General features: G+C 41.3%; 1 protein-coding gene across 1 annotated transcript in view; it reads left to right on the top strand.

Moving 5' to 3' along the window:
* rimbp2a (RIMS binding protein 2a) overlaps positions 1-21,725 on the top strand; it is a 59,276-nt gene that overhangs the window by 27,928 nt on the left and 9,623 nt on the right. The window contains exons 3-15 of the mRNA XM_079582651.1: positions 6,370-6,445; positions 9,077-9,178; positions 13,706-13,879; positions 14,959-15,112; positions 15,401-15,480; positions 15,552-15,661; positions 16,526-17,329; positions 17,450-17,473; positions 18,685-18,836; positions 19,507-19,782; positions 20,074-20,640; positions 20,891-21,046; positions 21,257-21,403. Of these exons, the coding sequence (XP_079438777.1) occupies positions 15,401-15,480; positions 15,552-15,661; positions 16,526-17,329; positions 17,450-17,473; positions 18,685-18,836; positions 19,507-19,782; positions 20,074-20,640; positions 20,891-21,046; positions 21,257-21,403 (2,316 nt within the window). The 5' untranslated portion in view covers positions 6,370-6,445; positions 9,077-9,178; positions 13,706-13,879; positions 14,959-15,112. The remainder of the gene's footprint in view (positions 1-6,369; positions 6,446-9,076; positions 9,179-13,705; positions 13,880-14,958; positions 15,113-15,400; positions 15,481-15,551; positions 15,662-16,525; positions 17,330-17,449; positions 17,474-18,684; positions 18,837-19,506; positions 19,783-20,073; positions 20,641-20,890; positions 21,047-21,256; positions 21,404-21,725) is intronic.

The raw sequence follows: 21,725 nt of genomic DNA, 5'->3' as shown, positions 1-21,725 counted from the left end.
CAGATGAAGTGTCTTGCCCGGCTACAGTTTAAACCAGGGGTAGGCAACGTCAGGCCCGGGGGCCAAATTCGGCCCTCCAGCATAAAACCTTTGGCCCCCAAGAGAATTTTGAAGAAACATTTATCATAAATCAAAGACCAAATACGTGAAAAGGACTTTAAAATATGGAAAATACTTTCACATTTCCCAGCAAAACACCCCATTAGGTCATATATTGTGTGCAAAACATATATTTGTAAAGAAAAGGTGGTTTACTTTGGGCTACAATTGTGAGTTTCGGCCCTTGGTGTTTTGGCAATGTAGAAAATCGGCCCTCCATGACACCAAGTTGTCTACCCCTGGTTTAAACAATCTGTCCTGGGATTGAACTGCTGACTCGAGGTCGATATTTTTGCCATATTTTTCCAAATGTCTCGTCTATTATCCTGTGTATGATGCTTCTAAACTGTAGAATGTGTCAGCGTTGAACTGTGACAGCAGGGGGTGCTTTATTACTGGCAGAGGGCTGATTTAGGGCATTCATGTTTAGTATGTACTTCACAGGCAGCTCTTTTGAAAGATAAAAATAAGCAGATTCCAAAACAAAGAAAACGGATTTCTCTATTTCATGTGGTTCCAAAATTATAAGCAAAAGTCGGCAACATAAAATGCTGTATGCATTTATTTTGTGTGTTGTTTTGTTTGTTTGTTTTTCAACTGGACTTTGTGTCTGCAATAAATTTAGTTGGTGATGATGACACAATCAGAGCATCCGTGTGACCAATTTTCATCATGATATTTCTTAGTTCCCCTGAGGCTTAGGAAGTTGTCATTTTAAAGCTCCGACTGAGCTCTTTGCTAATGAAGTTGAATTGAATTGAATTGAATTGAATTGAATTGAATTGAATTGAATTGAATTGAATTGAATTGAATTGAATTGAATTGAAAGCGGAAAAAAATCGCTTTTTGCCTTTTTATTTTGGTCAATAGGTGACCTCTACTAAACTCTACATAAGATTCATAAGTTCTTTCTACGTAGCCACTGTATCCACACTTCCCTTTCCCTGTGGTAGATGCTGTTTACCCTGAAGTGCACCAGACACTTGTTAAAGTACCAGAAATATCAAAACGCTGTGGGTTTCAATGCTTTGATTTCCTGTCCATGCTTTTTTTTTCCTTTATCATCTCATCATGAGCAGTCCAAGTCCACGGATGCCCTTCTCGACACACAAGTGGCACCAAACTGAGAGACAGTGTCACCGTCTGTGATCGTAGGCGATTAGCCACTCTACCACTAATAGTGGCTTTCACACAGGGCAGACTTGACACATGTCCAGAGACTCAGCTCGGAGCTCCTCTGCGCCACACAAAACGTGCCATCTGTGCTTCGACAAGGTAGGGATGACCAGGAAGAACAGGGAATCCAGCCCAAACGTTAAAGCACTGGCAACATTAACTCGGATTGGCTCAAAAGCCCTATCAAGATATAGAGCAAAAGAAATTAAGTAGTTAGAAAGTGGGTGAAATGGTGAGAAATATTAAAGCTGCATTCACTCACAAGTACCACACCCTCAAATTAAAGTAAAAGCTTTATTGAACAAGCAAGATGAAGAAGGCGAATCATGTTATGATGCTGCTTTGGGGCTTCATTGGTGTCTCCAAGGGGCTTCATCGTTGTCTCGTTTTTAGGAGATCATCGTCGTCTCGTTCGTGGGGCTTCATCGTTGTCTCCTTTGTAGAGGCATCATTGTTGTCTCCTTTGTAGAGGCATCATTGTTGTCTCCTTTGTAGAGGCATCATTGTTGTCTCCTTTGTAGAGGCATCATTGTTGTCTCCTTTGTAGAGGCATCATTGTTGTCTCCTTTGTAGAGGCATCATTGTTGTCTCCTTTGTAGAGGCATCATTGTTGTCTCCTTTGTAGAGGCTTCGCTGTTGTCTCCTTCGTAGGGACTTCATCGTTGTCTCCTTTGTAGGATCTTCATAGTTGTCTCCTTTGTAGGGGCTTCATCGTTGTCTCCTTTTTAGGGGATCATCGTCTCCTTCGTAGGGTCTTCATTGTTGTCTCCTTTGTAGGATCTTCATCGTTGCATGTAAATGGGAATGTTCAGGAGCGATTGAGGAGAAGGACTGGGGGGTATTTATAGGATGGAGACTGGAAAGGGCGTATAGTCAGGTCCATAAATATTGGAACATTGACTCAATTCTTATGTTTTTGGCTCTATAAACCACCACAGTGGACTGAAACAACAAAGATGTGTTTAAACTGCACTGACTTTCAGCTTTCATTTGAGGCTATTTACATCAATGTTGGAACTACAAGAGTTTGTGCCTCCCACTTTATGAGGGACCAAAAATAATGGGACAAAGTAACAATTATGACTCAAACTTTTTCCTTTTTAATATTTGGTTACAAATTCTTTGCAGTCAATTACAGCCTGAAGTATACAAGGGAGCCAGTTCCATTGGCCCAAACAGGCCCATACCATGATGCTGCACCACCATGTTTCACTGATGAGGTGGGGTGTTTTGAATCATGAGCGCATTCTTTATTTCTCCATACATTTCTCTTCCCATCACTCTGGTACAAGTTGATCTTTGTCTCATCTGTCCTAGGATGTTGTTCCAGAACTGGAAAGGCTTTTTTAGATGTTTTTTGGCAAACTCTAATCAGCCTGAGGCTCACAAGTGTTACCACCTTGTGGTTAATCGTCTGTATTCTCTCTTGTGAAGTCCTCTCTTGATTGTTGGCTTTGACACACATACACCACCTCCTGGACAGTGTATTTGATCTGACCTATTGTTGTGAAGGGATTTTCTTCATCAGGGAAAGAATTCTTCGTTCATCCACGACATTTGTCATCCTTGATCCTCCAGGACTTTTGGTGTTTTTTAGCTCACGGGTGTGTTCTTTCACGCCACACCTAATATGTTTGCTATCTCTCTAATGGGTTTGTTTTGATTTTTCAGCCTAATGATGGCTTGCTTCACTCATAGTGATAGCTCTTTGGATCTCATATTGAAAATAATAGCGACAATATCCAAAATGCAAATATCATACTTGAAAGGAACTCTGGACGTCTCATCTGTTCCTTATAAATGGGATAGTGAAGGAAGAGCAAACACCACGCTATGGAGTAGCTGAGCAGCCACTTTTGGTCCCTTAAAAAGTGGGAAGCTCACATAAAAACGGTTGTGATTCCTACACTGTTCATCCAATTTGGATGTAGTGTTGTTTCATTTGACATTGATTGTGGTGGTTTATAGAGCCAAAAACCTACAAATTGAGTCGATGTCCCAATATTTACGGACTGGACTGTACATGAGGCAAGATCCTGCTTCCGAACTTAAGATAACACACTTTTTTACGTTGCTTTGCAACTGAAACCAAATTCAGATCCCCCAGAAATGTTTTCATTTTTTTTTCGCTCAACCCCAATAACCTGTTATTCTTTTCTTTCTTTTTAAGCACATTTCAATGTTGCTGTTGCATATATTATTTTATGTATAAGACTATATGATAAAATGTATAACATACTGAATGGTTTTCTTCAGTTTCTTGCCATCCCAATATCAGTAATGGTAATTAGTGGGAAGCTGTGTGTGTGACCAAGGAGGGATTGTCTTGTTCCTATGGGACACATTTAGACTAAGAGAGTGAGCCACTGGAGCCAGGCCTGACAAAGATGTGAAGCAGAAGTCTTCAGTCAGTGGCTCTGACTCATCACCATTAATTGGAATGAGCTGATTAGTTTTTCCCTTGACTCTGAACTCAGACTTCACTCTACATCACATAGATGTAAGAGAATCTACAATTTATTATTGATAAACATCAACAAAATGTTAACACTGAAGAGGCCACTTTTCACCGTTTGTCCATTCAAACATGAAGTTTCACTATCAAATAATGATAACTAGATAAACAATCTATAGTTATTACATATTTTAACTGTGAATGCCCAGTGTGAAGTAAAGAGTGACAGAGTGGTTTGCACTCCTGCTTTAAGAAACCTTCTTGTGCTGTTGTGGTTTTGTGGTGTAACAAAAATACCAAAAACTGATGGTTTCAAATACACGTACTACACAGCAGATCGAGCGGATTTTCTTTTAGTTAATAAAGAAAATGTAGACATATATGCTGTGTACTAATACATATTTGAACCAGTAGGGCTGCAGTTCTATAAATAACAAACAAAAATACAGTTACAGAAAACACATTCTACATAACTTTCCCAAATAATCCAGCCCTCTTTACAGCCAGTCATTTACATAGCTAAAAACTAAAACGATTTGCGCACCAATATATCAAAATTGTCTTTAATCACGTTTTAAGATTTCCAACAACAATTACATTCTTTATCTCCCAGACTTACAAATAAAAGTGCTATAATTGCTTGGGTGCAGATTGTGAAAAGATCTTGTTTTTCATGGCGTTCTGGTTTGCTAGTTGTCTTCAAACACACAGCGGCCCGTGGCTGCTCTCATTGCGTACGTTCACCTCCTGCGTCTCTCATTGATTGTCTGTTTGTCAGGATGTTTAAAAGAGGAATGCAGCCATCTGAAAAACACTGACCATTTGTAAAGGTTGGCCTGTCACTTTCCCAGTGTATATTGATTCTGAAAACAATGGGTCTAGTCACAGAAAATGATCACGTGGAGCAGACAGAGATGCAAAAACACAAGGGTTTGGCTGGTTTTAGGAGCAGACAGGGTTTTTGCGAGTGCTTAACCTAATTTTACTCATTGCGGAAATGTAGATGCATTTGCTGTATTGACATGCAGAGGCCCGTCCACATGCATCCTGATATCTCCACAAACGCAGACTTTTCTACAACCGTATAGCAAAGTATCTCTGTCCACACCACAGATTTCTTGCAGAACTGATGACGGAACGTTCCATCTCCATAAACCAGGCATTTCACCAGCTTTCATTGGGCAGGCTCATTTATTGGTCAAAGTAATATAGCTAAACACTGTTTTAGTCGAATATAAGTCAAATAAAATAAATGTGTGTTTGTTTTGTAAAATGCAATGAGCTTTTCCACCTCATAAATAATCTGATTTCATCTTGTCGTGTCATGGAGAAGCACTGCCCTGACATGTCGCTAATGCTGTGGACCAAAGACAACTGTCCAAGCCATTGACAAGAAAAAATAAAGTATTATGTGTGTACTATGTAAAGTACAACAACAACAACATTCACTTCAACTTTGGCACTGCACTTTCTGCGTCTGTACACGTATAACACCAAAACGACTACAACAGATTATCTGCGTTTTAAGGTGACGTGCAGCAGGAGCTCACCATTTGATCTTTGATCATTTCAAACCACATGAATCCACTTCGGCCAATCTCCAGAAGAAGTCTGATATTCCCCATGTGTTTCCTGGTGAAGCCCACTGACAAAAGCTGACTTCCCTCGTGTCTTGAAGTCCTCTCGTGTCCGGTCATGTCCAAAACACACATTCAGCCTGTACGCCACTGCTCCAGAAGATTCCCACATCAAACAGGTGTCGGTCGTTTCCACAGACACAAAACACTGGACTCAACTACACCACGTGCTTTTACCAAATAAATAGAGCGACTAATGACAAACAGTGCAGCATTGATAAACAATGATACAATGTTGTGTTATTTTGTATTCAAGGTTTTCTATAGTCAGAAAGACTGTTCTGATTAAGGGTTAAACTTTAGCTGTTCAGCAGTGGCCCAGTGACAGTGCTCCTGCCCTGAGTGCTTTGCAGCTTAGGGCTTGCCTGTGATTATGCAAAGCATGGGCTGCTACTTCAGGATACCTCTGAGCCACTCAAGGAGATAAAGACACGTTTCCTTTATATCTACAGAGAGAAAAGAGAGACAGTAATGAGTATCTGGGCTTCCAGGCTGGAATTGTGTCCTTAAAGCCGGTCTACTACTGTATGGCCATAAGTTTTTGTAAGCGACGGCAGCTGGTCGTGATACAGCTAACTTATTATACACTATTATGCAAAAGTGACTTTATATGTCCAAGAAAGACATACCTGGAGTGTTTTTTTGTTTAGTAATTCTGCACATTTTTGTCTCCTTTTTACACATATGCAGCATGTTTCAAAGACAGGCCATTTTATTTAAATTGGCACACTGGATTTGAAAGATAATGTAACCACCAAAGAAGAAAGGTATAGCTCAAAGAAAAGAAAGAAAGATAACTTGCACTAATAAGTGATGCAACATATGTTTCAGACGTGGCCCTTCATCAGACATATCTGTAGCATGTCAGTGAACCGCTTAGTGTTTGACTATATATGAGACACAGTTGAAGAAAAACATTTCTACTCTCAAAATGTTGACTGTATCATTAAAAGCAAAGAAACTGTGTTATAATGCTGACGTTGTGCTTGTTCCTCTAAACAGGTTCCGACTATGAGCAGCTGAGGCAAACCCACATATGCTCCTCTACTGTGTGACACGCCTTCAATGAGTTCTGAAAGTAAGTGGGCACTTCTATGGTTTGTGTATTTATGTGTACGGCGTTATACTAAGAATAACAAGGTTATATATGCGCACAAATGTGTAAAACTTTGGCTGGGCTAGATTGTAAAAACAGGGGGTTCTTCTTTTGGAAAAACTTCAGTCTTCAGTCACAGTGCAACTGTGCCCAAAGACACAAAAATCCGAGGCACGCTGTTTTGTAAATAAAAACAAACAAACAAACAAAACATAACAACGACAAAACAAAAAACTTTAAATTATTCAATTGAACTCAATTTAAAAAGAGTTGTTCTTACCTTGTGGCTTGTTTTCACCCTGAGGAAGGCCATTCTGAGCCAAAACAGATTTGTACTGCATTAAAGATTATTATGTGCCTGGGGTTTTTGTGGTTTATAGGAACAGTTCGACTGAAGTTTGTTGTACCCCTTTTGACTCTCTCAAGGAGTGAATCTTTTTTGGGAGCTTTGCACTCTGCTTTTTGTAACTTTCTTGTGCTATTGTGGATTCTCAGTCAAGACCTACATGAGTTTGTGCTGTTTTAAAAATGCCAAAAATAGGTGATCTAACATATAGTTTAGTTTATTAAATTTATTTGACAGGGACCGTGTACAGGAGCATTAATCAGCGTATGAAAAGATACTTTGTACCAGACTTTAGTCCCTGAGACAGACAATTACAAAACACTGTTCAAAAAGCATAAATAATACATTCGCTCATAATATTAACAGAAAGTGCTGTTGTACATTTTATAAAAAGCACATTTCATCAACGGGAAAACTACAACGTGTTCCTCTAATTGTGCCACACAGCAGATCCACTCACTCACTCACTCACAGGAAAATGTAGACAGCTTATTATTTCAGTGTATTAATCATTATTAATATTTATTATTAGGAGTGGAGTTTCATTCACAAATGTTTCAGCATTAAACATTTTCACCAGAAAACCTGTTTTATACAACCACTGTCACATTATAGATAGGAAAACTCTTCAGAATTTTGAACATAAATACCTTATGTGCTTGCACTGTATATAAAATACTCCATGGACTTGCACAACTGCCATTAAGGGAATTAATTAAAGTGAAATCTTCTGGCAGAGCCACTCGGTCTACGGTTAGAGGTGACTGTTAAGTGCCCTACAGATGTACCACCTTAAGGCAGACTGTTCTTTCAGTCAGAGGCTGTAACATCTGGAACAACATCCCGCTCACAAAGAGAATGCCTCACGTTTAACACCTTAAAGACTCAATTAAGAAAATGGCTAAAATCAAATCAACGATGTCCTAATTAGAAGATATCCGGGTGCATGTGTCAGGATCCTCTGAACAGGTGTTTGTGTGACCTGCCTTCTTTTCTCTTAAGTCACAGAACAAGCATGTTATTAATTTATGATTTGTACAAACAATGTTATATTATGTGCGTATGTAGCCTTAACCTTACATTTTCTATGTTTTATGATAGTTGTTGGCATTATACACCTCCTCCAGGGACAACAGTTGAAAACTAGCTCTGCAGCTAATACTGACACATTTACAGAAATATTCATTAACGTGTACTATCCCTGACACATGATAAATAAAAGTAAAATAAAATATTGATCTCCTGCTTATTCCTTCCTCTTGCGCTCTCAAAACATCAGCCCATGAGGTTTTTCTGAAATGAGTCAACACCAACTTGTGGTCAAACTCTCTTGTCTGTGGAGATTTGCATGCCTGCTGATCTCCATCTGTTTCTTCAAATCAAGCCTCTTCCTGTTTCACCGCAGCCGTAGGAGTGGGTTATGCGCCTCTGCTGGTGTATTGTTTAACAACATTTTAGAACATCATAACTAATAGGGTATTTTCTAGATACACACTACTGTAACTTTTAACCAAAGTATCAAGGCTATTTAATTACTATCTGGGGGCTTTTAGCAAAAATGATTTAAACTCACATCCAAACATGACCTTTTAGGTCCGTATTTAGTTCTGTCTAAAAGTAGGGATGGGACGATAAAAAATAATATCGTTAATCACGTTAAAAAAATGCGGCAATTAATCAATCGCCACATTTTTTGATTATCGTGCTAGAAGATAATCACTAAATCCATCAGACAACCAGGGGTGGGTACGTCTCCATGCAGATGTGACTAAAGTCAGCAGTATTTAAGTATTTTGAGCAGTTCCTCATCCAAATCCATTCTTTGATTACCCACCCCAGCATTGTCGAGCTACTCATGAGCTGCATGTTTTGTATTGATGGCAACAGTATAGTCCAAAATGTTACGCAGTGTGCCTTTAAATACTTACTTTATGTCTCACACACTATGGCATATATAAAGCACACAATGAAGAGGAATATTTAATAATTGCCCAATGCCCATCATTTCTGCAGTTTCAGTGTTTTTTTAAACCATAGGAAAATATCGTGATAATATCGTTAATCGCAATTATTTTGGCCAAGATAATCGTGACCCCAAATTTCATTATCGTCCCATCCCTTTCTATAAGCAAATCATCAAAGTCAACATGTCAAGGAGCAGGCGTCCAGTCAAGACTGAATAATTTGTTTAGCAAACTGTACTGGCTTCATAATGATCTCTTAATAATGTCCATCAGTGTAACCACTTCCTGTTTTCTCCTCTGCAGCACATGCACGAGTCCACCGGGCTGAGGCAGGAGCTGCAGCCAGAGCATGAGCCAGTCCAGGCTGAGCTCCACTACAAGCAGGAGGCAAATATACGACAGAAGGTACAGCCAGCGTTGTATTGTCAATGTAAATGTCTGTGTTATTTATAGAGAACATAAAAAACAACAACGGTAAAACATCAGGTTGTACAGGTGTCATAACAACAATACATGTTCTTTATTTTCTTTATAGAGCAGTGGTTCCCAACCTTTTTTGTCTTCTGGACCCCTTAAATAAATAAATAGATAAATCGATGAATAAATAAAATATTCCCCAAACTATACATTTTCCTGCAAAACTAGAGCTTCTTTTCGTAATTATGTTTTGCTTTTCAATCTGAAACAGTTCCAAGTAGCCCATGCAAAGTCCTCGTGTACCTCCAGGGGTCTAAAGGTCTGGTTCAGCCAATTCCTGTCAATGCAGCTCATGCGCTTACTGATCTTTTCCAGCCAGTGGACGTTTTTTTTTTTTGTGCTCACTCAGTGCCATTTGCTGCAGTGTCTGGCAAGTGTAAAATGATCTGAAAAATGTCCCAAAATCACTGTATAGGGATCTCTTAAAAGTGCTGGTCTTAAGTTTTGTGTTTGGGAGATTGATATTGCCAAATTTGGCCACTGAAATTAGCACTCATATTGAAATTTGTTCAACATAAGTACAGGAAAAAACATAATTGAATAAACTGATGATAAACGTCTCCTGCTTTAGACATTCAGACTCTCATTCATTCAGCCCAGGTTCATGTTGCAGCCCAGTTAAAGATGTTTTTTTAAGGTGCGACCTGTGAGGAAGGGCTTCTATTTTCTAAATTCTACAATAAGAACAAGCGCAATCATCCCGTTATTTGCTATATTTGTGGAAGTTTTAAAACCCTTTTCTCAGATCCTTCTCAGTGAATGTCTCATGTTCTGATAACCTAATTAATAATTGCCATTTTCATGTTGTTTGCAAATGTTTATGACGCTCCTCTTGAAAACTGATCCAACACTTTCATCATTATAACATATATTTGTTTATTTCTACTCCCATTTGCATCTTATATAATGAGACGCACGCTGTCTGACAGTAATTACGACGCTGAACGAGCAGCATTTTTATGCTCTCATTTATCGTCCTTTCTCAGCTTGCTGACAGCGAATAAATGTAAAATCAATAGCAATCAATTGAAGCCCTTACTCTAACAAAGGTTGTGTATTGTTTTCAGATTTAAGTACTCATGCTTCGACGTGCAAATAAACAGTTCAGGATTTATTGTAAGGTTCGCCTCTTAGTGGTCCTTGTCTTTGTATTTTGAATGTTTCATTACAAGTGTCTATATTGTTGGTCAAAAATGGCTAAGCAGCATAGTTGTATAGTTGAAAGGTATATTTTTGTGTGGTTACCTTTTTTGTTTGGACAAAAGCTTTCTCTGAGTTGTGTTTTGCTTCATTTATCTTGGCCTGTGCTTGCCCCCCACCTGCTGGTGTAATGAGGTGGCCCCCCTCTGTGTTTTTGAAGTCCAGACAGCTTAACTGAACTTGTTTTCAGTTTTTGTTTGATGTGGGTAAAAAAAAAAAAAAAACATTGGACGAATCAGGTGCATTGTTTTGTGTGTCATTTCAATGATTTTTTAAAAATAATTTCAGAGTTCACATACCTCAAAACCTTTCTCACTTTCTGACAACTGTGTAATAATTATTGCTAAATGGCTTTCTCATAAATAAATGCGTTTATTTATTTGGAAAACATGAAATCATAAGGTGTCCGATAGTATGAGGCCAATAATAGCTGGTGCAGAGCAGTGATGAAGCAGTAACCTCGGGTGAGTCTGTTTGACAGGCCGTCATCTGTGTGCTGTCTGTTCTCCATGCGCCTCCGTAATCACACTGTCAGCTGTCATCATGGCTTCTTGTGTGTTGTTGTCCTCTGGATTGACTAGAGTTTGTCTCAAAGCATGATGATGGCCTGCACCTGTTATTGGCACAAACACCCGTGCATAAGTTCATTAGTCCATAAAAAGGATTGGAAGTCAAAACTAAGATCGACTCGATCTTGAATAGCTGTAAATTAAACCAATGTTTTATTATTAGCATTATATCGTATTCAGTATTGCAGTCATTTCCCCCAAAATTCATGGTACAGAATCTTCAAAAAGTGCCTTGACTGTTGTCTCATATTATTTGTTGTACCATCATATCCTACCATCTTTTTTGTCCCCCCTTAGACATTACATAAACATGTTGAAACATTGTCGTACTTTCATAACTTTGTATTGGATACTGTTCTCCATGATAGGATTCATGGGTAACATACAGGTAACATAAGGTCAATAATATTACTATTATACTTAAATTTCATAAAATGAAAGTTTCCTACAAACACAACAAATAATTCTCTCATAGTTACACAGACATGTGTCTCCAAACAAGACAAAAGAAATGCCTTTTTCATCCAAATTTCTCTCGGAATCCCTTTATGATGAACTGTGTGGGTCAAATGACTACGACACGGCTCCTCTTTGGACAATGACATTTAAAGCACTTACTTACTTACTCTCTTAAATGTGTTTTAGCTTTGTTTAGTTACCGAAAGCAAATGTTTTACATAAAAAAAATATACATAAAACACAAACAGCGCTATGGGTCAAACAAAGGTAGAAAAACACTATATAAGTTTAGACCATTTACCATACATAGTACAAAAGCTTATCATCCAGTGTTTGTTTGAATTTTTAGTGTTCTGTATTATTATTATTTCACTAGCAAGGACCACGCCACAACAAAGTGCAATTAAGATTTTATTTACAAGGTTATAGTGTGGAGTGAAACTGGGCGACACTGTGGGTGGGGGCTCCGTCTTGGATGAACCCAGCTCTTCGGGCCCCCCCCCCCCCCCTCTAAGCAAGAGAATCATTGCTGAAATGGAACAGACATGAAGGGAGGGAGGGTGGGGTCGACAGTTTCAAACAAACTGAGATGTCGAGGCTTGGCTTGGTGTATAATGGCTCGTGAGTATTAGAGGCGTGGTTAGGTGAAAGCAAGAGTGGTTGGTGTGCAAAGTGTGATAGGTTGAGGCGTAGTCCTGCTCCCGAACCTAGTCAATAAATACTGACTCCATTTTTTTTTTATATTCTCTTCTCTGGTAGAGCTGTAAGGACAGAATGTGTCAGGTACAATATTCTACATTTTATGCAAACCTTTTATATGCTTGAACATGATAAATAATATCAAAAATGTATATTATACCACGCAAGTCTGTTTAAATTGTAACTTTATAGTTTTCATCTTTTTAATCACAATACCTGTTGTGGCAGCTGATGCAGCTTGCACATAGGCAGCTTTGTTTGTTTTCTCCAGCAGCCAGTGACCTTTAGATTTGAGTGTGTTACATTAATGGTTTTAATAATGCCTTTTTGACTTTGACTTTTCACTTACAGACTGTATATTACAATGTTATTAACATTTTGTCCTTTTTTATAGGGAAACATTCTTTTTACGCCATAAAACTAGGTGGTAAAAGATGCATGAAGTTGGCATTGCATTATGATTTGTTGATGTTGTGTATGGCCATCCCAAATAGTCAAAAAGAGGTTTATCATTTTCGTCATACATTGACTCCGAAAGACATGATGGTAAAAATACCTATTTTGTCACATTTTGACTAAAAAGTTCAACAAATAGATATAGTGCCTTTAACGCTAAAACTGGTATGTAGTATTATCTGAAAATCCCAAAATAAATATAATGAGCCAGATCTTCTACCTGGTGCAAGGACATCGCTGCTCCAAGCACGACGTTACACAGGCATCATCTTACTGTTGCATTTGACTATGCCACTGGTGAGAGGGAGTCGCTTATTAAAAAAGGGGTTGACTGAGACGTGGTTTATTTCAAACAGCACTGAGCTCTATGGCAGCCTTCACATTCTTTTCCTCTTAAGTCAAGTTTGACCGATAGAACTTATAGAAGCGTATAAGGTTGAGTGAAGTCCATGTCTGGTGTTCCAAGAGAAAGAGATGTACAGCCTGTCCCGCTGTGGTAATGTGTACCCCCCATTCCCCCGACCTCTCTCCCTTTCCCTCACCCCTTACCGGCCGCAGAGTCTGGTTGGAGGAAAAAGGTTGTTCTTCATAACATCGCCATTGGCCATGGGAGTCTGTCCTGCCTACTTACAGTGCTAGGTCTGGATCTGCAAGAGCTCACAGTGCGCTCTTGCTATGTGCAAAAAGTTACACTAGTCTGTATTGAGAAACACAAGATCTGGCCCAAAGAATGACCATTTCAATGTGTTCTGGGTAGTGTAAATATTAAAATCTTGCTTTACCGTTTTCCCTCTGCTAAGGTTCCTTGATTTAGAGATGCTCAATATTAACATGTTGCTGTGCACTCATGTTGTGGCAGTGTTTTAAATTACCATCAGAAGATACTTGTCCATGTGAGGATTCTACCACTTGAACCAAGCTCATGGTCTAAGCTAAACTATCACAACAGAAATCCTTTTCCATTTGCTGTAATCTTTCGTCAGCATTAACAGATAAAAGAACCTCAACTCAGCAAATATCTTATATAATGTTTATCCTTCTGTCTCCATTTTCTTCGTGTTGTGTGTCATAGGTCAAGTTACACGTCCCGAAGCGCAAAAGACAACCACAAAGTGAAGACCTGCAGTTGCAGAAAGGACTGCTAGATTTTTATTTTCTCTTAATTTAAGTTTATAAAATATTGCATACCCCGACCGTAGAAGCTCTCCTCATAAACTAAAGAGGGACTTGAACATCAACAAAAAAGGTGAGTTTTTAAATCCTTTGTATGTGAAACTTGGTGCATGATATCAGTTTTGGTTTTGCAGGAATAAAAAAATCAAAGCTTGTGATAAGAATATTGTATATCGCTTTTCACATGACACAAGTCACCCAAACGCTTTGTTTTTCATTCACTCCATTCACTGGTGGTGGTAGGTTATGTCGCTTTAGTTTCCCCTGGGGTCGACTGACAGAAGAAGTGCTGTTGTGACTGCACACATCTGCGGTCCCTCTGACCACACACACACATCATTCATCCTTATTGTACATGTTTTTAGTGGTAGGGCAAACTGGAATACCCGGAGGAAACCTACGCAGACACGGGGAGATCAGGCAAACTCCACATAGAAAGGCCCCGCCCGGGGATCGAACCAGTGACCTTCTAGCTGTGAAGCACGATTGCTAACCGCTGCACGATATTGTTAATTGTTTTTATTTTTTCATATTTCATTTTTATAATGATATGAGGGATAATTTGTATATTATATCTTGCATAAAGACATAAAAATGAAGCACAGATTAACATAGTGTAAAATGTATCCAGACAGTGTTTTTAAAGAAAGTCAAAGTTACAGAAGCCTCCGGTTGCTTTTTGAGCCCCTCTGTAGCTCTGCACAGCCCTGTTATGATGAGAGTGAACTAATCCCCCAGCAGCTTACATAAAAGCTGTTTCAGCTCTCTCTTGAACAGGGCTAGACCCCATAAAGGACCACCACTTATTCATGATCAATAACTTCCTTAATTGATCACAGATTAGATGTATGAGACGCATGCTATTTCACACATTAGTATTCTATCAGCCCATGGTACACGCTGCCACATTTAGTTGTATGGAATAGTTGCACAGTTTGGAGAGCAGGAATCTATAAAGCAAAGTAAATCCTTATTCCCACTTGAAACAGACATGAGGCTTTTGTGCTAATGCACAGTATTAGCTGTTTACAGTGTGGATCCTATTGTCCTTTACATAATCATGCTAATTTAATTAACATTGATATACATTGTTCAAAGGAATCATGACTGGTGCAAACAGACTGATATTTATTTACCATTGAAATATTGTAGGCAATGAGACTTTGGCCCAAGTGCAACCGTTGATCTCATCTCGAGGAGCCGTTTCCAGGCTGGAGACTAAGAAAGATCAGCTCTGTTGTCTGTCAAAGAGTGCACCGTGACCACGGCTCAGCCCGTCAGCCTGCGGCAGCCCTCCTCCTCTGAGGTCAGTAGACATGTCAGAGTCCTCTCTTCTTTTTGTTTGTTCCAAGCATCTCTTTAATACTTGAATAGCAAAGCAACAAAGGGATTAAAAAAAAGAAAACTGTTATTTGGACTAGGTTATTATTATTTTTAACTAATTATGTTCATTTATATCAGCACAGAAGTAACTTAGTCCAGATGACATTATTTGTTGCTATTGGACGCGCCTGGACTGAGAGTTTACACAGGCATCTTCATCAAACATAATATTTTCTTATTTTGTTCCACATATTATTCTACATATGTATAGATGGAGGATGAGGCTAGCCCGTCACCGCGGACCAAACCACGCTATACAGGCCAGGTCCGCCTATGCACTGCCCGCTACAGGTAAAGACTTCAATTTTTGTTTAACAATAGCAGATTTCATTTTAATAATACACATTTGATGGCCTTTTCAGTTATAACCCTTACGATGGACCAAATGAGCACCCTGAAGCAGAGCTCCCACTCGTGGCTGGGAAGTATCTATATGTTTATGGCAACATGGATGATGATGGCTTTTATGAGGGTAAGTATCTTCTTTGCACAGCGGATAGTCTCCTGTAGCCTCACAAACAATATAGGCCACTAAACAAGATGAGAGCAGCTTTTAGGAAAGAAATGAATTGGTTGAGCCAATCGGAAAGCCAACCCCTCCCAGCTAGAACTGTATAAATGTACAGCCTGCTGCTCAAGATGACAATTTCCGAAGGCCTTCTCAAAATTAAAACAACCCAGAACAGATGACAGATTAAAAAATACATATTTACAACCCTCCTTGTAAATACACTCTTTTGTAAGTGGTGATTGACGGCCTTTTTTGACAAATCTTTGAAACGTCCCCATCACGTTTGCCCTAATTCCTACAACGAGCAACCCAGACGTCATTTTGTAATGCTGAGGATGTAATACTCATCTGCTGTGATTCAGTGGATGTGGGTGGTGAGGTAGCATGGCTTTGTGAAGGAGCCTCGTGTTAATGACGAAGGAGAGGGAAGCAGGCTTCAGCCCAAGCGGTTGTCACAATGGGACCTTGATCGCTTTTAGCCTGATGACTAGTCCAGCGGGGCACATCTTAATCATGTGGCCACACACTTCACATACTGAAATACGCTGGAACACACAGCTGGCCTAAGGGGCTCCAGGGAAACAACATTGAAAGACATATTTTTAAAGGTCTATGAATTTTTAAATGTATTAACTTTTGATCATTGCTGAAATTGATCCCTCCCAAAAATATAGAATAAACTAGATGAATGTTGCTGTATGGGAAACAGCCTGTATGATTTTTAATAGTTTCTTCTGTAAAGTCTGTAATCTAATCTTACGTGTTTCATTGTCATGTTTTAGCAAGTATTATCATGAACACAACTCCCTTTTCTTTTTCATGTAGGAGAGCTTCTGGATGGTCAGCGTGGACTGGTCCCATCCAACTTTGTGGAGTTTGTTCAGGACAAAGAGAAGGGTGAGGGAGGTGAAGAGCAAGGTTCACTGGACCGTACCTTAGCCCTCAGCCTGACTGTGGACACTAGTGCTCCTCAGGAGGGCCTCCTGAGCTCGTGCAAAGCCTTGATTCCCTGTAGCAATGGGACAGGGGAGGCACTTGACCCTGAGGACCTGGCAGAAGAGGTTGTGCCTTATCCCCGAAAGATCACATTGATAAAGCAGTTGGCGCGCAGCGTCATTGTGGCCTGGGAGCCTCCAGTAGTGCCTTTGGGCTGGGGGAACGTCTCTTGCTACAACATACTGGTTGACGGGGAACTTCGTGCTAGTATCCAATATGGCGGCAGGACCAAGAGTCTTCTGGAGAAGCTAGACCTGGATGGCTGTGTCCATCGTGTGTGCGTGCAGTGTGTCACTGACAGAGGCTTCTCTGATGAGCTGCGCTGCACTTTGCTCGTTGGGGCTAATGTAGTAGTGGCGCCTTCTGGTCTGAGGGTGGACGACATCCAGCGGGACACTGCTGAACTCTCGTGGTTGCCAAGCAACAGTAACTATGCTCACACAGTGTTCTTAGATGGGGTGGAGCATGCAGTGGTAAAAGCTGGAAGATACAGATTACGTTTTCACAACTTAAAGCCCCTCACAGTCTACAAAGTGATTGTGATGGCACAGCCGCACCAGGTGCCATGGCAACTGCCTCTGGAGCAGAGAGAGAGGAAAGAAGCTGGAGTGGAGTTCTGCACACAAGCAGCAGGTTTGTCCTGACACAAACACTCTGATGACATGAAAGAGTTATGATTGGTGCAGTGTGCTGTAGCGATACATTCGCAGTACATTGCCTTATAATGTCGTGTATGTTGTGTATTCTGTCTAGGTCCGATTCCATTTTGCAGAACAGGTCAGAATCAAGCCTCTATCTAGCTGGGTTCCTCAGAGGTTTTTAATACCTAAAGATCATTTTCTATTGACCACTGCAAGAAGAGATGATTTTTGTGCTATGTATCGTGCTTCCACTCCTTCTATTCTGTGTTTTTGCATACTGAGAATTGTGGATCAAGTTTGGGCTAAATGGCACATTGAGAAACAAATGTATTTTAAAAGATATTAGCTAGGTCTATGTATGTCATCAAATTCAGTGCTCATGTTTTACCAAATTTTTGTGCCATTCTGTCCAAAAGTATTTTGCAATGTATCCCGCCATACTCATAATAGATGCATATACCACAGTCTCTGACAGTTATGATTAATTTCCCCAACCTTTAAGCAAAACAAAAATCTTCATTCCAAAATTGCTATTTTGTATGTGTGTACATTAACCTCTGCCCAAATGCGGACGTGCATGTTTTATCCTGTGACCCAGGAGACCAGGAGACAAAGCCCAGGCCCCGGTTACTTTGTCTGGATTGTGCCCTGCATGTGGTGACAATGGTGTTTTTTCTCTGGACTAAAGAGGCCTGCATTGTTCACTCTAGGAATCTGTGGATGCGATTCAGCATAAAGCTCACATTATATAGTACTAATGAATCTGAATGTGCACTTCTGAAGACAGCTGCTGCAAACAAAATTTCAATAGTACACCATATAGTGTGCTCGAAAATGGATTTTTACTTTTCGACCACCTTGTACTAATGTGTCATGTGTTATGACTTAAAATAATGGAGAAAATAGCCCTACTCTCTGATCAAACACAACTCCAAGATTGTTCATCACAAAGGGATGACATGTAGTCAAGGTAATCTGAGTGCTGAAATTTGGACACATAAGGAGCACTACATTATGAAATCAGGTGGGGGGTTCTTAAGGAGGAGAACAATTATGTAGGATTATTAGGTTCTTCTCAAGGGACCAACATTATAAGATGGTTATAACAGTAGTAGTAGTAGTAGTAGTGACGCCCCCTTTGCATGACATATAAGGACACCGATTAAGATTTTACAACTATAGGTAGCATGACTATATTTTTTAATTCCCTAGATAGTGCATGATTATATCCCCCATCTTTGCTTTGGATGATCTCGTCACCCCTGTAGTTTTGGCAGGCTTTGCGTGTGAGGACGACTAAAATAGTTTGAATAATGCACGGCTGATGGGTGTGGTCTGACTGTGCAGGCCCACCTCTGCCACCCCAGGATGTCCAGGTGCTCTGTGGACAAGCTCCAGGGGTCCTGCAGGTGCGCTGGAAACCCCCCATCCTCTCCCCCACTGGCACCTCCAACGGGGCAAATGTCATTGGTTACGCTGTGTGCACAAAAGGACAGAAGGTGAGTGAGGAAGGAAGGAGGCTGTTTATGTGGCATTATGATATTCTAAAGAGCACGCTTGTATTGAGTAAGGGGCAGGTAAGAATTCTAAGCTAAACCACAATATACTATTTATACTGCATCACTGTGTCATATTGCAATGAACTATTTTGAAACAAATCCTCTACAATGATATCTAAGGGCGCTTGCATTTTCAGTCGCACAGTACTATTGTGGACACTTGTGGGTTTTATATTTCTTTTGAAAACAAAATCTCTCATACAGTTATATTATAGCCAACGCTAAGAAACAGTAGCCTGCAGTTGTGATCTTCAGGGTTAAAATACTAAATGACAGGAATGACATCAGGGTTTACTATGCGTTTTTTTTCCCCCCATTGAATGAAGTGATGTCATCAGATTTCAAAATTCACACAGCACTGCCCCCTACCTGTATTTTTTCATTGGCACAAGTTATCGTGGGTAAAAATAAATAGAAAGCTCTCTTACACCCTCTTGTGGACAAAAATGTGCAACGTCAAATTACATGTAAGTGTAAAAGATTATCATTAAGCACGAGCCACGTCTATGAATCCTTGTTGCACAAAATGAAATGCTTTTATTTTTGTTTCGTTTTAGAGAGTTTCTTTTTAGTACATTTTGTCCATCATCTCTTTTTCCTCCCCCTTCAGATCGCTGAGGTCATGTTCCCAATGGCAGACTATGTCACAGTGGAGCTAAACAGGATTCAGTGCCTGGAGGCCCAGGAAGTCATCGTGCGGACACTGTCTCTACAGGGAGAGTCCCAGGATTCCCAAGTCGCCGTCATTCCAAACAACCTGCTTGTGCCTCTGCCTCAGCTGGCCCTGCCACCACCCATACACCCTCATCCAGGCCCCCCTCAACACCCACACGCCCCACCCCACCTGCAGTCTCCCCAACTTCCCCACCCTCAGCCCCAATTGCCTGTACCTCCTTTAGCACATGGACAGCCACTTATACCACAAGGCCATCACCCACCTCCCCAAGGCCAGCATCCACCCCCCCAAGGCCCGCATCCACCTCCCCAAGGTCCGCATCCACCCCCCCAAGGCCCGCATCCACCACCCCAAGGCCCGCATCCACCACCCCAAGGCCCGCATCCACAGCCCCAAGGCCCTCACCCTCCACCACATGGTCTACACCCACCACCCCAGGGCCCGCACCCACCATCTCAGGGCCCACACCCTCCACCACATGGCCTGCACCCACCACCCCAGGGCCCGCACCCACCACCCCAGGGCCCACACCCACCACCCCAGGGCCAGCACCCACCATCCCAGGGCCCACACCCTCCACCACATGGCCTACACCCACCACCCCAGGGTCCGCACCCACCACAACATGCACAACCACACCCCAGACCTCCTCATCCCGGAGGCCCCCCACCAGGCCAAATGCGACCACCACATCCAGGGCATCTCCATCCCCACCCCCCTCACCATGGTCCTAGGCCCCAGCACCAACTGCCTCTACTCCCCCAGCACCCACCACATCCTGTACCTCAGAGACCAGTAAGTGCCCGAGACCTGGAAGCCAAAGACCCAGCAGCTCACCGCCGAGGGGCTATTCCACCTGGTCAGCCTGGCTGGGACCTACAACGCTCCCCCTCTGCTCAGCCTCCTCCGCTCCATGGCCACACACTGGAAGCCCCCCCTCACCCCAACCCGCGATCCCCCTCTCCACAGCGGATATTACCACAGCCACGCGGCACGCTCATCCCAGACACTGTTGCCAAAGCTATTGCCCGGGAAGCAGCACAGAGGGTGGCAGCGGAGAGTGGCAAGGTTTGATTAAATATCATCTACCAAGTGTGCTAATAACTTACTTAGAGAAAGATATCACCTCTTTAATAATATGCCCACTGCTTATGAAAAATATTAAGCCATTGGGTTAGATGCAACTTCCAAAAATGATGAATCCCTGTGGCTGTTGAATTTCTTGCTAACAAAACAACAATCCTAAAAAGTATGATGGTTCCTGGACTGAAACTGAAAATATGTTGGTTTTCTGAACAACTGTTTATTTTGTTGGCAGGGCGAGAGGCGGCCAGGCAAATATGGAGAGCAGGGTCAGTCCTTCCATCCGCACCACTCTGATGAAGAGGAAGAAGATGAGGAAGGCTTTGCCCGCGGTCGCAGGAGGGGGCCCTCAGTGGATGAGTTCCTCAGAGGTTCAGAGCTGGGCAGGCCGGTAAGAGAGAGGCCCGGTGTTGTGTTGGTGTGTCTGAGTGAGGGCATGTGCATGTTAGGGTAGGGCATGCTTCCACCCTGTGCCTCAGTCTCCCTGTCTGTCTATCCTGTATCCATCTGTGTGTGCGCTCATAATAACGCGTGCATGTTTTTCTGTGGACTTACACAATGATGTCTGTGTGTTTGTGTTTGTTTGTGTGACTGCCAAAAGCCTCACTATAGTCACAATGAAGAGTATCACAGCGAGAGCAGCCGCGGCTCTGACCTGTCTGACATCATGGAAGAGGATGAGGAGGAGCTGTACTCTGAGATGCAGTTGGAGGAGGGACGCCGGCGCAACTCGCACAACACGCCCAAGGTGCTGTTGTTTGCACTTACTGTCAACCCAACAGTCTTATACAGTTGTTGAGTAAGAAAGGGACATGTAGAGACATATAGTAGAACTGAGCATATAAGTAAAATGGGTTGAAAGGTTTTTGAAGTTGGAGCTACAATTTAAATATAGGTATATTTCCCTGGGTGCTCGCCTTATTAAACTGTAGCTCGGAGGCCTTTAGTAGTAATTGTAGTATATAACAAGTTTGGTTATAATATTTTTCTTATATGATTGTTTTGGGATTTTTTTTTACTCAGCAATTTAAAAGAAGTGAATGCTTTCTATGCATGCTATACTTCTTCAG

This window comes from Gobius niger (genome assembly GCF_951799975.1).
Source record: "Gobius niger genome assembly, chromosome: 2".
NCBI classification, from domain to species: Eukaryota; Metazoa; Chordata; class Actinopteri; order Gobiiformes; family Gobiidae; genus Gobius; species Gobius niger.
This window is presented reverse-complemented; position numbering and strand designations above follow the sequence as displayed.